This window comes from Bacillus rossius, chromosome 12 (assembly GCF_032445375.1).
Source record: "Bacillus rossius redtenbacheri isolate Brsri chromosome 12, Brsri_v3, whole genome shotgun sequence".
NCBI classification, from domain to species: Eukaryota; Metazoa; Arthropoda; class Insecta; order Phasmatodea; family Bacillidae; genus Bacillus; species Bacillus rossius.
This window is the reverse complement of record NC_086339.1, coordinates 655,926-670,413: the sequence shown is the minus strand read 5'-3', so window position 1 is coordinate 670,413 and position 14,488 is coordinate 655,926. Positions and strand designations below refer to the sequence as shown.

The 14,488-nt window shown below is 37.6% G+C and overlaps 1 protein-coding gene across 1 annotated transcript; it reads right to left on the bottom strand.

The window, feature by feature from the left end:
- Window positions 1–3,030: 3,030 nt before the first annotated feature.
- Window positions 3,031–13,523, bottom strand: LOC134537313 (zinc finger protein 391-like). Its single transcript, XM_063377611.1, has 6 exons — window positions 13,322–13,523; window positions 11,195–11,434; window positions 10,031–10,192; window positions 8,617–8,775; window positions 6,125–6,239; window positions 3,031–3,745 (listed from the first exon to the last, which is right to left on the bottom strand). Exons 1-6 carry the CDS (start codon window positions 13,442–13,444, stop codon window positions 3,096–3,098), a joined length of 1,449 nt encoding a protein of 482 aa, XP_063233681.1. The 5' UTR covers window positions 13,445–13,523; the 3' UTR covers window positions 3,031–3,095.
- Window positions 13,524–14,488: the final 965 nt, after the last annotated feature.

The window sequence follows — 14,488 nt, the reverse complement described above, 5'->3', positions numbered from 1 at the left end:
GTGACGATTATGCGAGAAAACACTGTATAACTTCAAAAAGTGGCTATTAATTACAAATTTATAAGCATAATAATATAAAGTATTATAAATTATAATATGAGTTATTAAAATTATTCTTGAGCAATTAGAATTCCAAAAAAACACATGTCCTTCAATTTGTAATATTTATTTGTTTATTTATTTATGGTTGTTACATGCCTACATATGGCATCACACGTCTAGGTTTATTAAGAAGTTGCTCTCGTGTACATCGTCCTTTAAACAGTTAAAAAGCCCGAGGCACGAATCAGTTTATGTTGCGATGTGGTCCACATACGTGGCCACACAATAATTACGTAAGGGTGATTAAATACTCTTGGAGAATGATAAGAATAATTATTTAAACAGCCCGCCAGCCAAGAGTAGCCCCAAGGAGAAACGTAAAAAGATTTAAAGACTTATCAGTGAATACAAGTGGTGAAGTCCCCGGGGTGCTGGTGTGTCTGACCTTAGCCGGTGATGACGAAGGACTGGGGCGAGCGAACGCTCTGGACGGGCCACATGGCATCTCTCGCGCCGAACCAAACTGCCGTTACGTTTTTATGATTGCGTGCGTAGGGTTATTAAAAACTAGACACACTAAACACTCCTACAATAATTATTGTGTGCTTTCTTGCGGCTAGAATGATTAAAACATATAGTAATTTAAACAAAGTCTAGCTTCGGCCCGACTCGGTAAATGTCTGGTACTTTCTTTATTTTATGCAAAATTAAATGTAACATTTATTAAACACAACCCTCCCGGCCGATCTGCTATGCCACAAAATGCTTAGGATAAAGAATAAAGGTTTACAATTTAATTTATAATTATGTAAGGGGACGGAGCAGTGAAGCTACGGCACCCCTCGCGGGAGTCTGTGGCACCACTCCTTATCAATAGTGGTTGGATTACGTGCGGTAACTTTCATAATGTGCTCTTTATTGTGCCTTTTGTAACATTTGGGAAGGATGCTTCCAAACTGTACAGAATGTTATGTGATTGTACCCTGGCAAAATAAAACCTATCAGAAAATATATTTCAAAAAAGTTATCTTCTTGAATCAGATAAGTATTTTGGAAAAATCACAACTTAAGCAATAATGATCTAGATTTCCAGGATTTAAAGGAAGGAAAAAAAACAAAGCAAACAGAACATGAAAATTACAGCAAAATAGTATTTTGCAACAATTGTAATACTAAGTGCACTGTAATAATTTATCCCCCCCCCCCCCCTCTACTATCATCTGACAGCCTCACACATAAAAGCCACAGGAATCATGTTTAAGCAGTCTATATTTAATGCCAGTGTGCACATGTGTTACTGTAAGTTTGTCTTACATACTTGATGTGTGTGTTTCATGTATTAAATAACATTTAGATATGTATATATGTGCATATATGGCTTGTTTTAATAAACTCATCAAACAATTGTCTAAGTAAATAAAAAGTAAAAACAATAAAATAAAAAGCAAAATATATATTGTTCAATTTTCTTGTCTCAAGCAAAAGTATTTCCGTGTATAAATGTTGAAGCACTAAAAGTCTAATAATCCTTGAGATATTGGCGTGACAATCAATCTTTTAAGCTGCCCACAATAGTTAATAAGATTCAACACAAGTTTAACAAAAACAAATTTAAGTTTATTTAATTTTACAGTGAAAACATAAATTTTTTACTCTTTGATTTTCTCAGGATAAACAATCAGTTATCACATAAAAAATAAGTTTCCTTATAGTTTATTAAAACAATTCATATAAGATTGAAATGCCTTGTAAATGCTCAATAATGTATTGTGATGTACTATAACGTGCTGTAAACAATAAAATTATTTATGTTTGTTCTGCATTACAAATGTATAATATTATTGTTAAATTTTCTTTGTACATACTTATCGATTGAATGAATTTAATGTTCACTTTATATTACAAAAATCACTTGCCAAACCAAACTGTATTGAGGAAAATGAGAATGTCATAGGTGTAGTCAATCTGAACCATTTTTAATGTGTGTGTATCATTTTAAGCATAATTGTATTTATACAATTTTATTAATTTACAAGTAAGTTTCATTAAATTTTATTGGCTGTATATCTTGAGTAAATATTGAATTTCTTTTTTAGTTAATAAGTAACTTGTAATTATATTAAAAAAATATATATGTATATATATTATTTGTTAAGTTTATTTTAACATCAGCATCCGCACGGCCCTGTTCCAAATATTTTGATTTTAAGTGCTTTACCTATTTTGTTTTTACGTGTTGGAAATATTATGTATTTTAAGCCATTATATTGTATGTATTGTATTATTTATTTATGGATGCATGCATCTACAATGAAACCTCTCTACTACAAAAACTAACATTGACAAAAAATGTTTTTGTAACTACAGTTACACTTGTAATAGCAGAACAACTATTAGAAAACAAAGTCGGAAAGTTAAGGTTCCTGGACACCTACAAAAATGTCTATATTTTACGCCATATCTCAAACAGCGGGTTGTAGAGAAAAAGAGCTTACGATAAATGATAAATCATTAAGTACGTAATTAAAAAATTAGAGGCAGTAAAGTAATTATATATACCATAAAACGAAAACCTAAGTAAAAATTTTCCAGAAGTCAATTGAACCATGATAGTAACGGCTACAATAGACAGTATTTGTTCGTGGTTCTGCGTTCCCAATAAAACAAACCACAGTCCTTCACATCACCTTGTGACAACAGCGAAGTAAGGCTGGGATGTCAAGTTCTTCTCCAAACATTATAATAATTAAGTTCACTTATGACAAAAGCAACTGAGGAAATTTTATTAAAAAAACTTTTTAAAATATTAACTTTGGCATGAAAATAAATAAATCCACCTTGCACCTATGTTTGGCACCTTGATTCACACCACAATGTTTGAAACCATATATCCTATTTTAAAATGCAGGACCATCTTCACACACCTGTGTCTGTTCAGGGAGGCTGGTAAATTATTTTTACAAACATCTGAAAACAAAAAAGCCCCACAAATGGAAAATAATTTATTGACGAGTACACACGACAAAGAACTGCACCCCGCATGTGCACGCACGTTACAAATGCGAGAGTATGTGTTCGCTCAGCTGCGACTTCAACGAGAACTTGGCCCGACAAGCCGGACAGGAGAACGTGGTACTGGAATGTTCCGGCACATGTTTCTTGAGGGTCATGTTGTCAGCAAACTCCATGGAACACACTGAACATGGAAAAGTTTTCTTGGGAGTATGGCAGAGCATGTGTTTCTTGAGGTCGTCATCTTCGAAAAACTTACCATCACAAACTGAACAGCAGAATTTTCTATCCGAGTGCTTTCGCATGTGGCTTTGTAGAGCTTTCTGTCTGGTGAACCTGGCTTTGCACATGGAGCAAGGAAACGCTTTCTTATTGCCGTGGGTCATTATGTGTCTTTTGAGATGATCTTTCCGTCTGTAGCCGACGTTGCACTTGGCACAAACAAAGGGTCTTTCCGAAGCGTGGTCAAGCATGTGACTCTCGAGGTGTTTGGCCCCGGAAAACGTCGTGTTGCAGACGGTGCAGCATTCCGACCTCTTGCTGGAGTGGGACCGCATGTGCCGCCTCAGGAGGAATCTTTTGGAGAATTTTGCCGGGCAATTGGAGCACGTGAACAAGTCATCACTAGAGTGCGTGGAAAGGGCCATAGATGTTTCTGCTCCGTTAACACAGCCGTAGCTGGAAGGAATCCCTGCAACATGAACAAACTATTGTTGCATGCACACAGATACACAGTTCAAGTTCAATTTATATTTTTAGACCATTTTTTTTATATGGTAGCTGAAAAAGAGCATTTTTAAGTATAAAATCTAGGAAAAACAAAACAAATTACAATAAAAAGTAAGTAATGAAAACTGAAAACCTCTGCTAATGAACAGAAAACATAATACTCGTTTCCGTGAATCAATAACTTACTGATCACACATCATAAATATTGATCTGAACTAGAATTGTAAAAATACGAAGTAAAAACCAAAAATTGGTGCTAATTATTTTCATGGCCAAATTTTAAAAGAAAGATTATTTTCTTACAACGAACTTTTAGGTTATTATACAATAAAATCATACTGTGAAAACCATAAATTCAACTAATTATGAAAAAAATATGATACGCAGATTCAATTTTCATATACGTATATTGCCATAAATACAAGAAACATCAACTCTAACACAGGTAAAAACAAAATGCCATTGCTGTGAAATTCAAGCTGCGTATGATGACTTCAGATAATGAAACAAACGTGTGTTGTTGGATGTGAGTTTCGGAGAGTTGACGCTGACCAGGCCAGCCGTCTGCCTCGACACTGTGGCAAGCCCCCCGCGGCAGCGACTCACTCCGCATATGTAGCGCCTGTGCCATGGACCCACTATATTTATTTAATGGAATGCTCAATATTTACAGTAATTTTTTACTTTTTATTCCATGCCTCAAGTGTCCATGTTTTTTTCAGGTCAGTATGACAAGGATGGAGCAGAACACACCCTCGTTTGACCGGTTTGGTTTTGAACTTAAAGACCAAACACGAAACTCTGCATGTAATCCATGATTTGTAATTTAATTAGCAAAACATAGAAGGATTTATGCTGTTTCGGCCACAGCAAGACCTAACGGTATATGGGACACTTCTGTGCGGCTGTGACACCGTGACCACTGCCCGGTCTTGATGGATCATCAGCCGGAGTAGGACATCGCTGTTTCACTTGATTATTTTTTTTTTAATTTTTGCTTGTGAATTTTTGACATCATTGGCAAACTGCTTTTTCAGTCCAGGGGGACCACGCTTAAACAAAATGTGTGCCAGCAGTAAATTTCTTTTCAATGTTTTACTTTAATAATTATGTATAACGGTTACGGGAAATAAAAATCATCTTGCCAGAATACCGACCATCTACTTTCGAGCGAGAGGCCACGCGAGTACCGTCGAGAGACTAGAGTGTCCGGGCCGACTAGAGCCCATCAGCGAAAAACTGCCATCGCTTGTAAGTAGCGTGCCCGACGCTGAGAGCAGATGATGTTTCATGGTCAGGTACTGGGGAGGGATCGGGCCCAGCCCTCACACTGTAGCACCGTCTCAGCTGGGTCCGCATGCCCATCGGTCAACGTTATACATCCACAACCCCTCTCCTGACCAGAGTCAAAACTTGAAAGTAAATAGTCATAATGTGGTTATAATGCAACACTTTATTCTTTCAACTGCAACTTTTCATTTTGACGGATGTCTTATAAATCGATGAACGCCGGCTGCACGCACGAAAAAGCATGACTCATTGTCACGTTCCGCCTAAGCTGAGCGTGCATGAACCGGCCAACCACCGTGCGAGAAACTCTTCTATAATATCAAACAGGTTAAGGCGGGCTTTTTATAAGCAGCAATTTAAAAAATTTGATATTACGTTATCACCTTATCACGTAAAATTATTGTCCGTAAACCGACTTTACAGACAACCCCCTTTTTAATTGAATCATGAAAAAGTGCCATTATTCATTTTTTTTATTAAAATAGTTATATAAGTCATGCTCTAAATTTTTCACACATGTAAAATTATCTTTCTGCAGCTTTAACTAACCTTCCCCAGTTAAAGCTACCACTGCTAAATTAAAGCTTATCATGATGTTCTTGTATTTTTCTCTGCATTAAAAGAACATCTGCCTCACTGCGAAATAAGTGAAACAAATATGTCAAGGTAGATTTTCACATTACGTAGCACAGAGGCAGTTTCTGCTATGGCTGTGCACATAAAGTAGTGCCAACTGTTATTTGATAGCTTGTAGTTAACTGTAACTATTGGCAGGTACATAAATCCTTAACAAATAAAATGTGTGTAATGTAAATTATGTAATGCACCCAAAAATTTAAAGATTGCACAAGTGTGGCCTCACATCATATATAAAGATGAAAATTTTATTTTCAAATTTTTATTACTGAAAAGCTGACCTGCAATTAAATGGAATGGCCGTAACTACGGCAGTTCTCGACAGCTAGACACAGTGGATGATGGTCATGTTTAGATGTGTCGACCAATCTTTCGCTAGTCCTCCCGTGGTCAGTGACACAATCAATGTGCTCACCTTGAACAAATGTCCCTTGGTCTTGTATGGAGTAATCATCTGCCTCAATGTCGCCATTCGCCACTTCAAATTCCTCTACAACCAATGTCTCTTCCTTCAAGGTGTTCTGGAAAATCTGTGAAACAGAGAAAAGACTCTCGCACAGTTCTGGAGCATATTTCCGAGGGTGGCATAAAAGGAAATTGTAAATATATTTTTGAACACAAACGAGGGAAATTGGATGATTTAGGTCTTATATCTCGCACACAACAAGGTCATCAGAACACACATACCAACACCAACACCAATTGGAGTGTGTTAGCTAAATAATGCCCATTCAGAACTGTAATAATTCTGTTGCTACAAAGACAGTCCCATGTTTTCAAGCAACTGGATGTGGACAAAATAATTGGGATAATGAGTGTAATAGCTACCATTACATTAAAAAAAAATATTATACAAGTGTAAACAAACATTACATATGCTTAACATGAATAGTCTTTGGTCTTGTGATTTAGTTTTTACAATTTTTTGCTTTAAAACAAATGAACTTTAATATTTTTGTTGGGACATTTCATTAAAATGGTAACTATTTTAATTCAAAAGCAACACGAATTCCTTTGATTCTTTGTTAGGGAAACCTTGGATAAATCAGGGATATTTTTGATCCTTACTCTGTGGCTACCACGAGGTTGTATGCTTTAACTCTGCAGACAGGATTACACGTTGAATGCTTGCCAAACATTTAAAAAATATATTGCTGTGTGATAAAACTTGGAGTGTACAGTTTATATGGGCTCCCTTGATCAGACGAGCCAACCGCCCGCTGCACTCTTAGTTCTCCGTCAGTCAGCGGCAGGCAGCAGTGGCCACCGAGAGCACATCTCGGTCGAACATCCTGAGCGCAGAGTTGCAGCGCGAATCTTTACCTAGTCCCCCACTGCCCTTTTTCAGCCTCACTTACTTCGACAATGGTAACGAGGTTCATGCATCGAAGCGATAGGCAGGCACGGCTACAGGTTGAAACTCAGGCTTAAGTTTGATTTGTAGAAGTAGCCGGCAGTCCCACCAAATCCTACCTCACCCCATTTTCATTCTGATTACTGATGTGATTTCCCCCAGTAGCTATTTTGATTTTAAACTGTAATTTTATCTGATGTGTAGAAAAAGCTGTCTTACAGCCTGTAGAAGTCCCACTGTTAGATGAGTGAGCCGAGGTGTTTAGGACATTAAAGGTTTTGCACGATAGGACAGCAAAACCAAATCATGAAATGAGAGTGAAAAGTTAAATATGAAATGATTATCAATTTATCATGTTTACTAAGACCCCTGAGAGAGACAGAAAACTGTAGGCTCTAACACGAGCAACTTCTCATTATGTTTCCCCTTACCTGACAACTTGTTAAACATTTAAACCTTTGCAGCTGCATGCAGCATGCTACATTTCCTCCACTACTCTCGCAACTAGCCCTGAATTCATCTACCTCGTTGCTGAAGCAAGATTATCTACTAGCAACATTATTGTTTCAAAGTTATAGTTTAGTTGTGTCATAGCTACGGTTCCCAAATGTTGCACCTTTTATGACAACCTAAACACGTAATCACCATTTTAAATAAGCCTTAAATGTTTTTTTTTTTCCTACTGTATTTACCCGAAAATAAGACAAGTTTTTTTCATTGAAAGACCACCCAAGAAATTGGGGATCTTGAAATGAGAGGGTTTTTATAATGTTGAAAAAATAGCTTTAAATTACATAATTACAATTATTTATATTGAATAGAAACATTACTAATGATATTAATAATTAGTTAAACATTTTTAATTCTCACAAAGGATTGAGCACAAAAATAAAAAATTTAGATTTTTTTTATTATTATTCTGCGCAGTGACTTCTACTAAGCGAAGAAAGGAAAAAAGTTAGTTAATAATTTTTGTTGGAACATTGACTTGCATAAGTGGGAGTCATATTACATTCAGGGTCAACTTATTTTTGAGTGAATATAGTAATTTGTATGCAGCTATCCAGTAATAGATATTGAAGATATCAGGAGTTCAATATAATATACATAGTTAAACATGCACATTGACAGCTTCCTTTAAAAATAATCTTGAACCTTGGATCATCATATTGTGTGTATAAACACATTTAGGTTTTAAATATATTTTTAAGCGAGTTGTACAAGCAACAAACCTATATTTGACCAGTCAAAAATTATTAACTGCTACAAACAAAAAATATACAAATTATTGACTTAAATTTTTTTTATGATGCTAAAGTATGATTACAGTACAGTTCCTTTGCGTATATAAACACGTAATTAGAGCACATATAGAAATCGTCAAAGTTAACAAGAATACTATCACTGCACTAGCATTGCATTACGAACCAGAGCAAGTACTACCACAGGAGTAATAAGTGGGCCCACACTTGTTAGGTACGATGCAAAGAAACTGCATTCAGTACTGAGGAGCATGAAACATTTATTGTTCCTGCTGTGATGAACAGACTTACTGGGTGTGTAGCGAGTTCCTCCACAATATAGTCAAAATAGCCGCAGGTCTGTATGGCTACAATCAGTTCCTTCAGCTTGGCATATGTTGTTCCGTTTATTTCCTTCGCTTTGCCATTCACGAGAGCCAGCAAATGTTCGGCACTCTGCTGCAACTGGTCCTGAAATGTCAAAATGAGAGCATTCAAAAACAACTTCATGACGAAAAAGTATTTTAAATAATATATATTAGCCTCCGAGTAAAATGTGCAGTTAGTGAGACAAGGCCGTTGGGGAAGGTAACTTACTTCTGTCTTACAGGCTGTGGGTTTTGTCGGAAAGTTAACACATCCGGTCTCACAAAAAAAAATGTATTTACACTTTAATTTAAGTAAAGTGTGGTATGTATCTGTCACACGTCTTTTAATTTTCCTTTTAGCTGTCACTGAGTACATACTACATATCTGTACCCCATGTGAAAAGTAAAAATAAGAGATGGTCGATCTTTGAAAAAAAAAAAAGCTTTCTTCCTGTCCTTTCCATCATTCCCTGTTGCTAGCCCAGGTAGAGGTAGAAAGATAATACTCACATAACATAGGCTGTATACAGTTTTAAAATCAAACTAACATAGTTTAGATTTGTCTACTGCAAGTACTAGAGTCCTACAGAACTTTTCAATATTACATTATTTGTATATTCCTCTTTTAATTGAACTCTGAACATTAACTTCATGGCTACAGCATCACTCTCGTGTCTTTTTTCCTTGTAGACTTCTAGCTGTCTCATCCTCAAAGTTTTAGTTTCAGTGACACTGCGACACACTAAAAAACCAAACACAAAGGAGAAAAGGTACAGGATGGAATAAATAATGCTCATCTGTTTCCCGCATCCATAATAAACACAAGATTATCTCTCCCTCTTTTTCCCACACACGAGCGTGTCAGAAATAATGTGGGCATTATGTTAACAGTTGTTGCTAATAGTACTAAAGACTTTTTCACTGGTAAACACAAATCTGCAGTATACAGAAGTGTTTTAGGAAAGGCTTGTACTAAATATATAATGAAGAGTCTTACGCATCACAAACTTGGCTACCGTCTGTGGCTTGAGTCTTGTTGAAAGATGAGCCTGCCTCGCCATACATCGATGATAAAGTAGGCTTTACTTAGTACCTTTTGAATTATTCACTGGGATGTATCCTTATTGTTATTGTGCACTTCTCACATACATATACAGAACTGCCAATATCCAAACACTAAATACTATATTTACTGTAATCTCAGAGGCCATTGATTCTAAGCTGATCTCTTCTTATGGACCTCAGGTCCTCTGAAAACATAATGTCTATGAATTTGAGATGCCCTTCAACCTGAAAAAGGTTGAATAAAAAAGGTGCATCTAAACTCGAGTGTAAATGTGATGACAGTGCTCTCATACCTGAAAAGACGGCACGTCGTCTTCCGTGTCATTCATGAGGGAAATCTCCACGTAGAACTCATCCAAGCACTCAAGATCACTCTCAGTGAGGCATATCGCACCATTCTGGCCCGTCAGGAAGTCCTCACGAACCTTGTCTTGGCGCATGTTTTGGAGCACATACTGAAAAATTATGCATTATTCAACATAATTTATTCACCAAAAATGAAGCTTTTAAAAAACAGCTTGTTATTCTAAAAAAACCTAACTGCAAAATTATATTTTGCATTGAAAATAAATGAATTCATTAACAAATAATGGCTTCATCATTGATCTTACTAACAACTAAAATACTGTTTACATAATTATTTTAAACAATTTTTAAATGAAGCATTGTTACGAGTATAATGTAAGGAAAAAACTGGATACGTAAGGTATAGCTAGGGATAGGAAAAATTCGCGGGTTCATTTCGCGACAGGCTAAAATATAAATAGTTACACCTCAGTGCTGCCTCTGCTATTGGCTCACAACTCACCTGGATGACTCTGGGCCAATTAGAAACGCCCGACTAAAGCTTTATCGAATCACAGGCTGCTACGTTGGGACGTCTCACAAGACGGCAGCCAATGGGTGGGTGGCATTTGACCGAGTGTACGTAGAACTATGGAGTTCATCCTGCAGGTCATTTTACCCGTGAATTTTTCCTATCCCTAGGTATAGCCCAATTAATTGGTTCAGTTATTACCAATGTCTATACCATAAATTTAAATTAATGCACTCAAGATCTCTGTCCACAACAATAATTAGCCTTCAACTGGTCATTGAAACATTAACACTGTCCACTGGAGCTTGGCTCGACAAGTGGCTCGCTCTTTCTGTCCGCGCCGCAGTACAGTCCCCAACTATCGCTCGTCGCACCTGATCGGCCCGCCAGGCCTTCTCGCAGGCATCGCCAGTATCACACTCTCTACTGCTCCGCTCTACGCGCCAAACTCTTGCAGAGGCTGGCATCGCTGCTTTTATATATACTCTTGGCAGACACTCTGGAACTTACATGGGGGGGAGGGGGGTGCCAGGTTGATCTATATTTCGGGCATGAAAATCTAACAGTTTAAGTTAAGGGTCGCCCTGGAACATGGGTATATCTATGGTCACTAGGATTGTTCTGGTGTGCAGCCACGCACCTGGATCATGAGCACGTCCCTGATCTTGGCCAGGTCCTGCTGCGTCCCGTCGGGGCCGCGCGAGCTCCCTGGCAGCTCGGGGGCGTGCGAGGCCTGCGCGATGCTGCACAGCTGCCCGTGCACCTCGCGCAAGTCCCCCAGCATGCGCGTCACCTGCCCCAGCCGGGCCAGCGCCGACTCCTGGCCGCCCGTCAGCTGCCGGCCGCCGCGCTGGGCCTCCGCGTACGCCTCGATCCTCGCCTGGCCGACACACAGCACTCCTGACCAGCTTGTCTCCACCCGCCACCGCCGGCCAGCTCCAATCAGGCGGTGAGTGCGACTTACAGGTGGCAGGTCACGCAGGAAGAACACATTTATACACAAAGTTCCATGTTGAATTATCACCATTTCGTATGGATACAAACAAGGAGTGAAATGAAATCTACAATTTAATTGATAAATTTACTTTTATTTGCACTCATTAATTCAAAAATGTTTATTACTTTAACGAACAGATTATTTTAACTATAACTTTTATTCATGTTTGCTATTTAACTTCTTCCAATCTGTGTTATTCTGTTAAGGATAGGAAAATGATAGGAAAAGTAGGAAACGAATGGGAGTGTTTCAAGTTTCATGTGCCTCGAAAAAGGCAAATCGATGGTTGTTCCAATCAAGTGGAAGAGAGATAGATGCAGCACAAGCGTACAATATGCGTAACGGGACACAGCGTAATGGGGCAATGTGTGTAATGGGACACAGCGTAACAGGACAATGTGCATAACGGGGCACTTTTTCGTGCGTGCAGCCAGCATTAATCAATTTATTAGAAGTCACGTCAAAAAAACTAACTGTACAAAAAAAAATTATACACTGAGTCATCGCCCGGCCAAGGCCTGCTCGGCCCGGCGCCCGAACAACGACCACTCGGACAATGACTGTATTTACAGCCTTCCTTCTATGTGCGGGCAGTGTCCTGGGCTCACTGACGTAATTCTCAGCCAATCATGGCACATGGTAACAGAGGCTTCCACGAAATGCTTACTTCTGTTCCCTCGACGCAGCGATTTTGTCTCTTTCTCACACTCCCGTGATCGTGACTCACGCGCCTAGCGTGTGAAACAAAGCCTCTGTCGTGGAAATGACGAAGGAAAATCACGTCAGCATGCCTTCCCACACAAAGAAGCCAGCAAAAAAAAAAAAAAATACTTGAAAAATAAATTTATGAATTATTTTAAAAATAAAAACAATAAACCCGGTGAAATACATTTACAATAACTTTAAAAAAAAATTTACATCTAACCTAAAATATTACCAAAATTTATAACAAAACTTTATTATTGTATTGTATGAGGAAGGCTGTAATCTCAGTTGTTTCAAACTGTTCAACTATTTCACAGATACTTTTAACTAACCAACCATCTACACTATTATAAAAGTATTTTATTGTAACTAAACTCATCAATCATTCTCACAATGAATGGTTTGTTAAGTTCGTATATACTAATAATGTACAATAGTAAGGACAATTGGTAAGGTTAGGTTGGGTCAAAAAAATACTGTTAATCATGTGTGTGGTTAGTTAGGTTAGCTACAATAGAAATACTATAAAATATGTGTGGACTGTGGGCAGGGTTAACCATATTGAATACAGTTATTGCTAACCTGACTAAATGTTCCAAACTATTTTACTGTACATTAAATATAGCTAACCTAACTTCATTTCAACAATTGCCACTCTTTAAAACGGTAGGCCTACGTTATTTGAAGAATCACAACGCCCTCTTACAGAATTATTGAAAAATATGTCAGTAAGTAAATAAAATTCATTTTCAATATTTTTTTTTCCCCATGGAACAGTTACTATGTTATGTGCAATGTGTTGTACTTGTGAAATGCTTATAAGTTTATTTGTGTCCGGGCGGTCATTGCAGTCAATAGATTTGTGTCTCTAAAATAAACTTTTGCTACCGTCAAATTCATATTAAAAATAATGTTAGTAGATCTTGTCACGTTTGAATCAAGGACCACCTAGTACATACGTTTAGCTGAACACAAACTATTCATTAAGAGCATTTAATCATTTAACTTGCGTCAAACACCTTGCACTAAACACTACACACGTTTAACAATATAACTCTGATTTACCTTCTTTTGCTCTAAAAATTTCAATTTTTTCTCAACCACCACTAAAGCTCTACGAAATGGTTGGGAATTTTCTGACGACACTAGGTTTCTAAATTCCTGACTTTTAGCTGCCGTAGGAGACATTTCTATATTCACCAAAAACAGCGCTTGCTACAACTTGGCTTGCTGGTTGCTGGCTTCTTTGTTTATTGACTTTCTTTGTAAACAAGGAAACAATTTTTTTTATTATTGTTATTAATTTGTGGTGGCCTAAGGCTGTACACAATGGCCATAAGGTTATTTTCATTCTTATTCGATGCCTTTCATTATCATATATATATATATATATATATATATATATATGTGTGTGTGTGTGTGTGTGTATGTATATGCATATATATATATATATATATATATATATATATATATATATATATATATATATATATATATATATATATATATACATACGCACACGCACACACACACACACAAATCATAATTTTTAATATTTTTTTTCTTCATTATAATAGTAGTTGTGTCTATTGATAGAGATTTTGTTTTCTCTTTGCAGTCTATAACTTCACAATCCCACCATTATCTCTGCATTAATCATCAGGGCATATTCAACTTCATTTTTATTTGTGTCAAGTCACGTACTCTTGACATTACATAATATAATAAAATTTGTATTATATTGACATATCCTGTGTCCTTGACTCTAGATAATGGCTACAAAGACTTATCTCAAGTCAATCCAATTACTAGTAACCAACCATTGCGAGGCGTGAGGTTTACATGAGGGGAAGCAACAACTCCGTTCACCCTGCCGTCAGCTGCGGTCTCGTGTTCGATGTCGGGCGCAAATCCTAGCGGGGTGGCTGGCTTTTTTAGAGATTTCTGTTCCGGGGGGGCGCCAGGTTAGCTCGGTGTCTAACCGTGTGATGGTCGTGGGTTCGTTGCCCCAACGTGGCCCGCTAGAACCGTCGGTGGTGATGAAATTTGGTTCCTAATTAGGTAGGGTTGCTTATGTTAATTTACATACACTGTTCTGGTTGTTTTACGGGTCGCACGTCGCGCACGGGAGGTGCGGGGTGGACGTTTTATTGTTCACGATTTACACTGGTTCATTACATTGGGCGCGAGATCTACTCGGCGGTACATGACTGCCAGTGAGGCGTCGGAACA

What these genes read in the sequence shown, in the direction of transcription:
- LOC134537313 (XM_063377611.1), bottom strand. Translation starts at nt 13,444, where the DNA reads ATGTCTCCTACGGCAGCTAAAAGTCAGGAATTTAGAAACCTAGTGTCG. An exon ending in AATTTTTAGAGCAAAAGAAG is followed by an intron (nt 11,435 to 13,321) that starts GTAAATCAGAGT and finishes TGTGTCGGCCAG; the next exon opens with GCGAGGATCGAGGCGTACGC. An exon ending in CCAAGGGACATTTGTTCAAG is followed by an intron (nt 3,746 to 6,124) that starts GTGAGCACATTG and finishes TTCATGTTGCAG; the next exon opens with GGATTCCTTCCAGCTACGGC.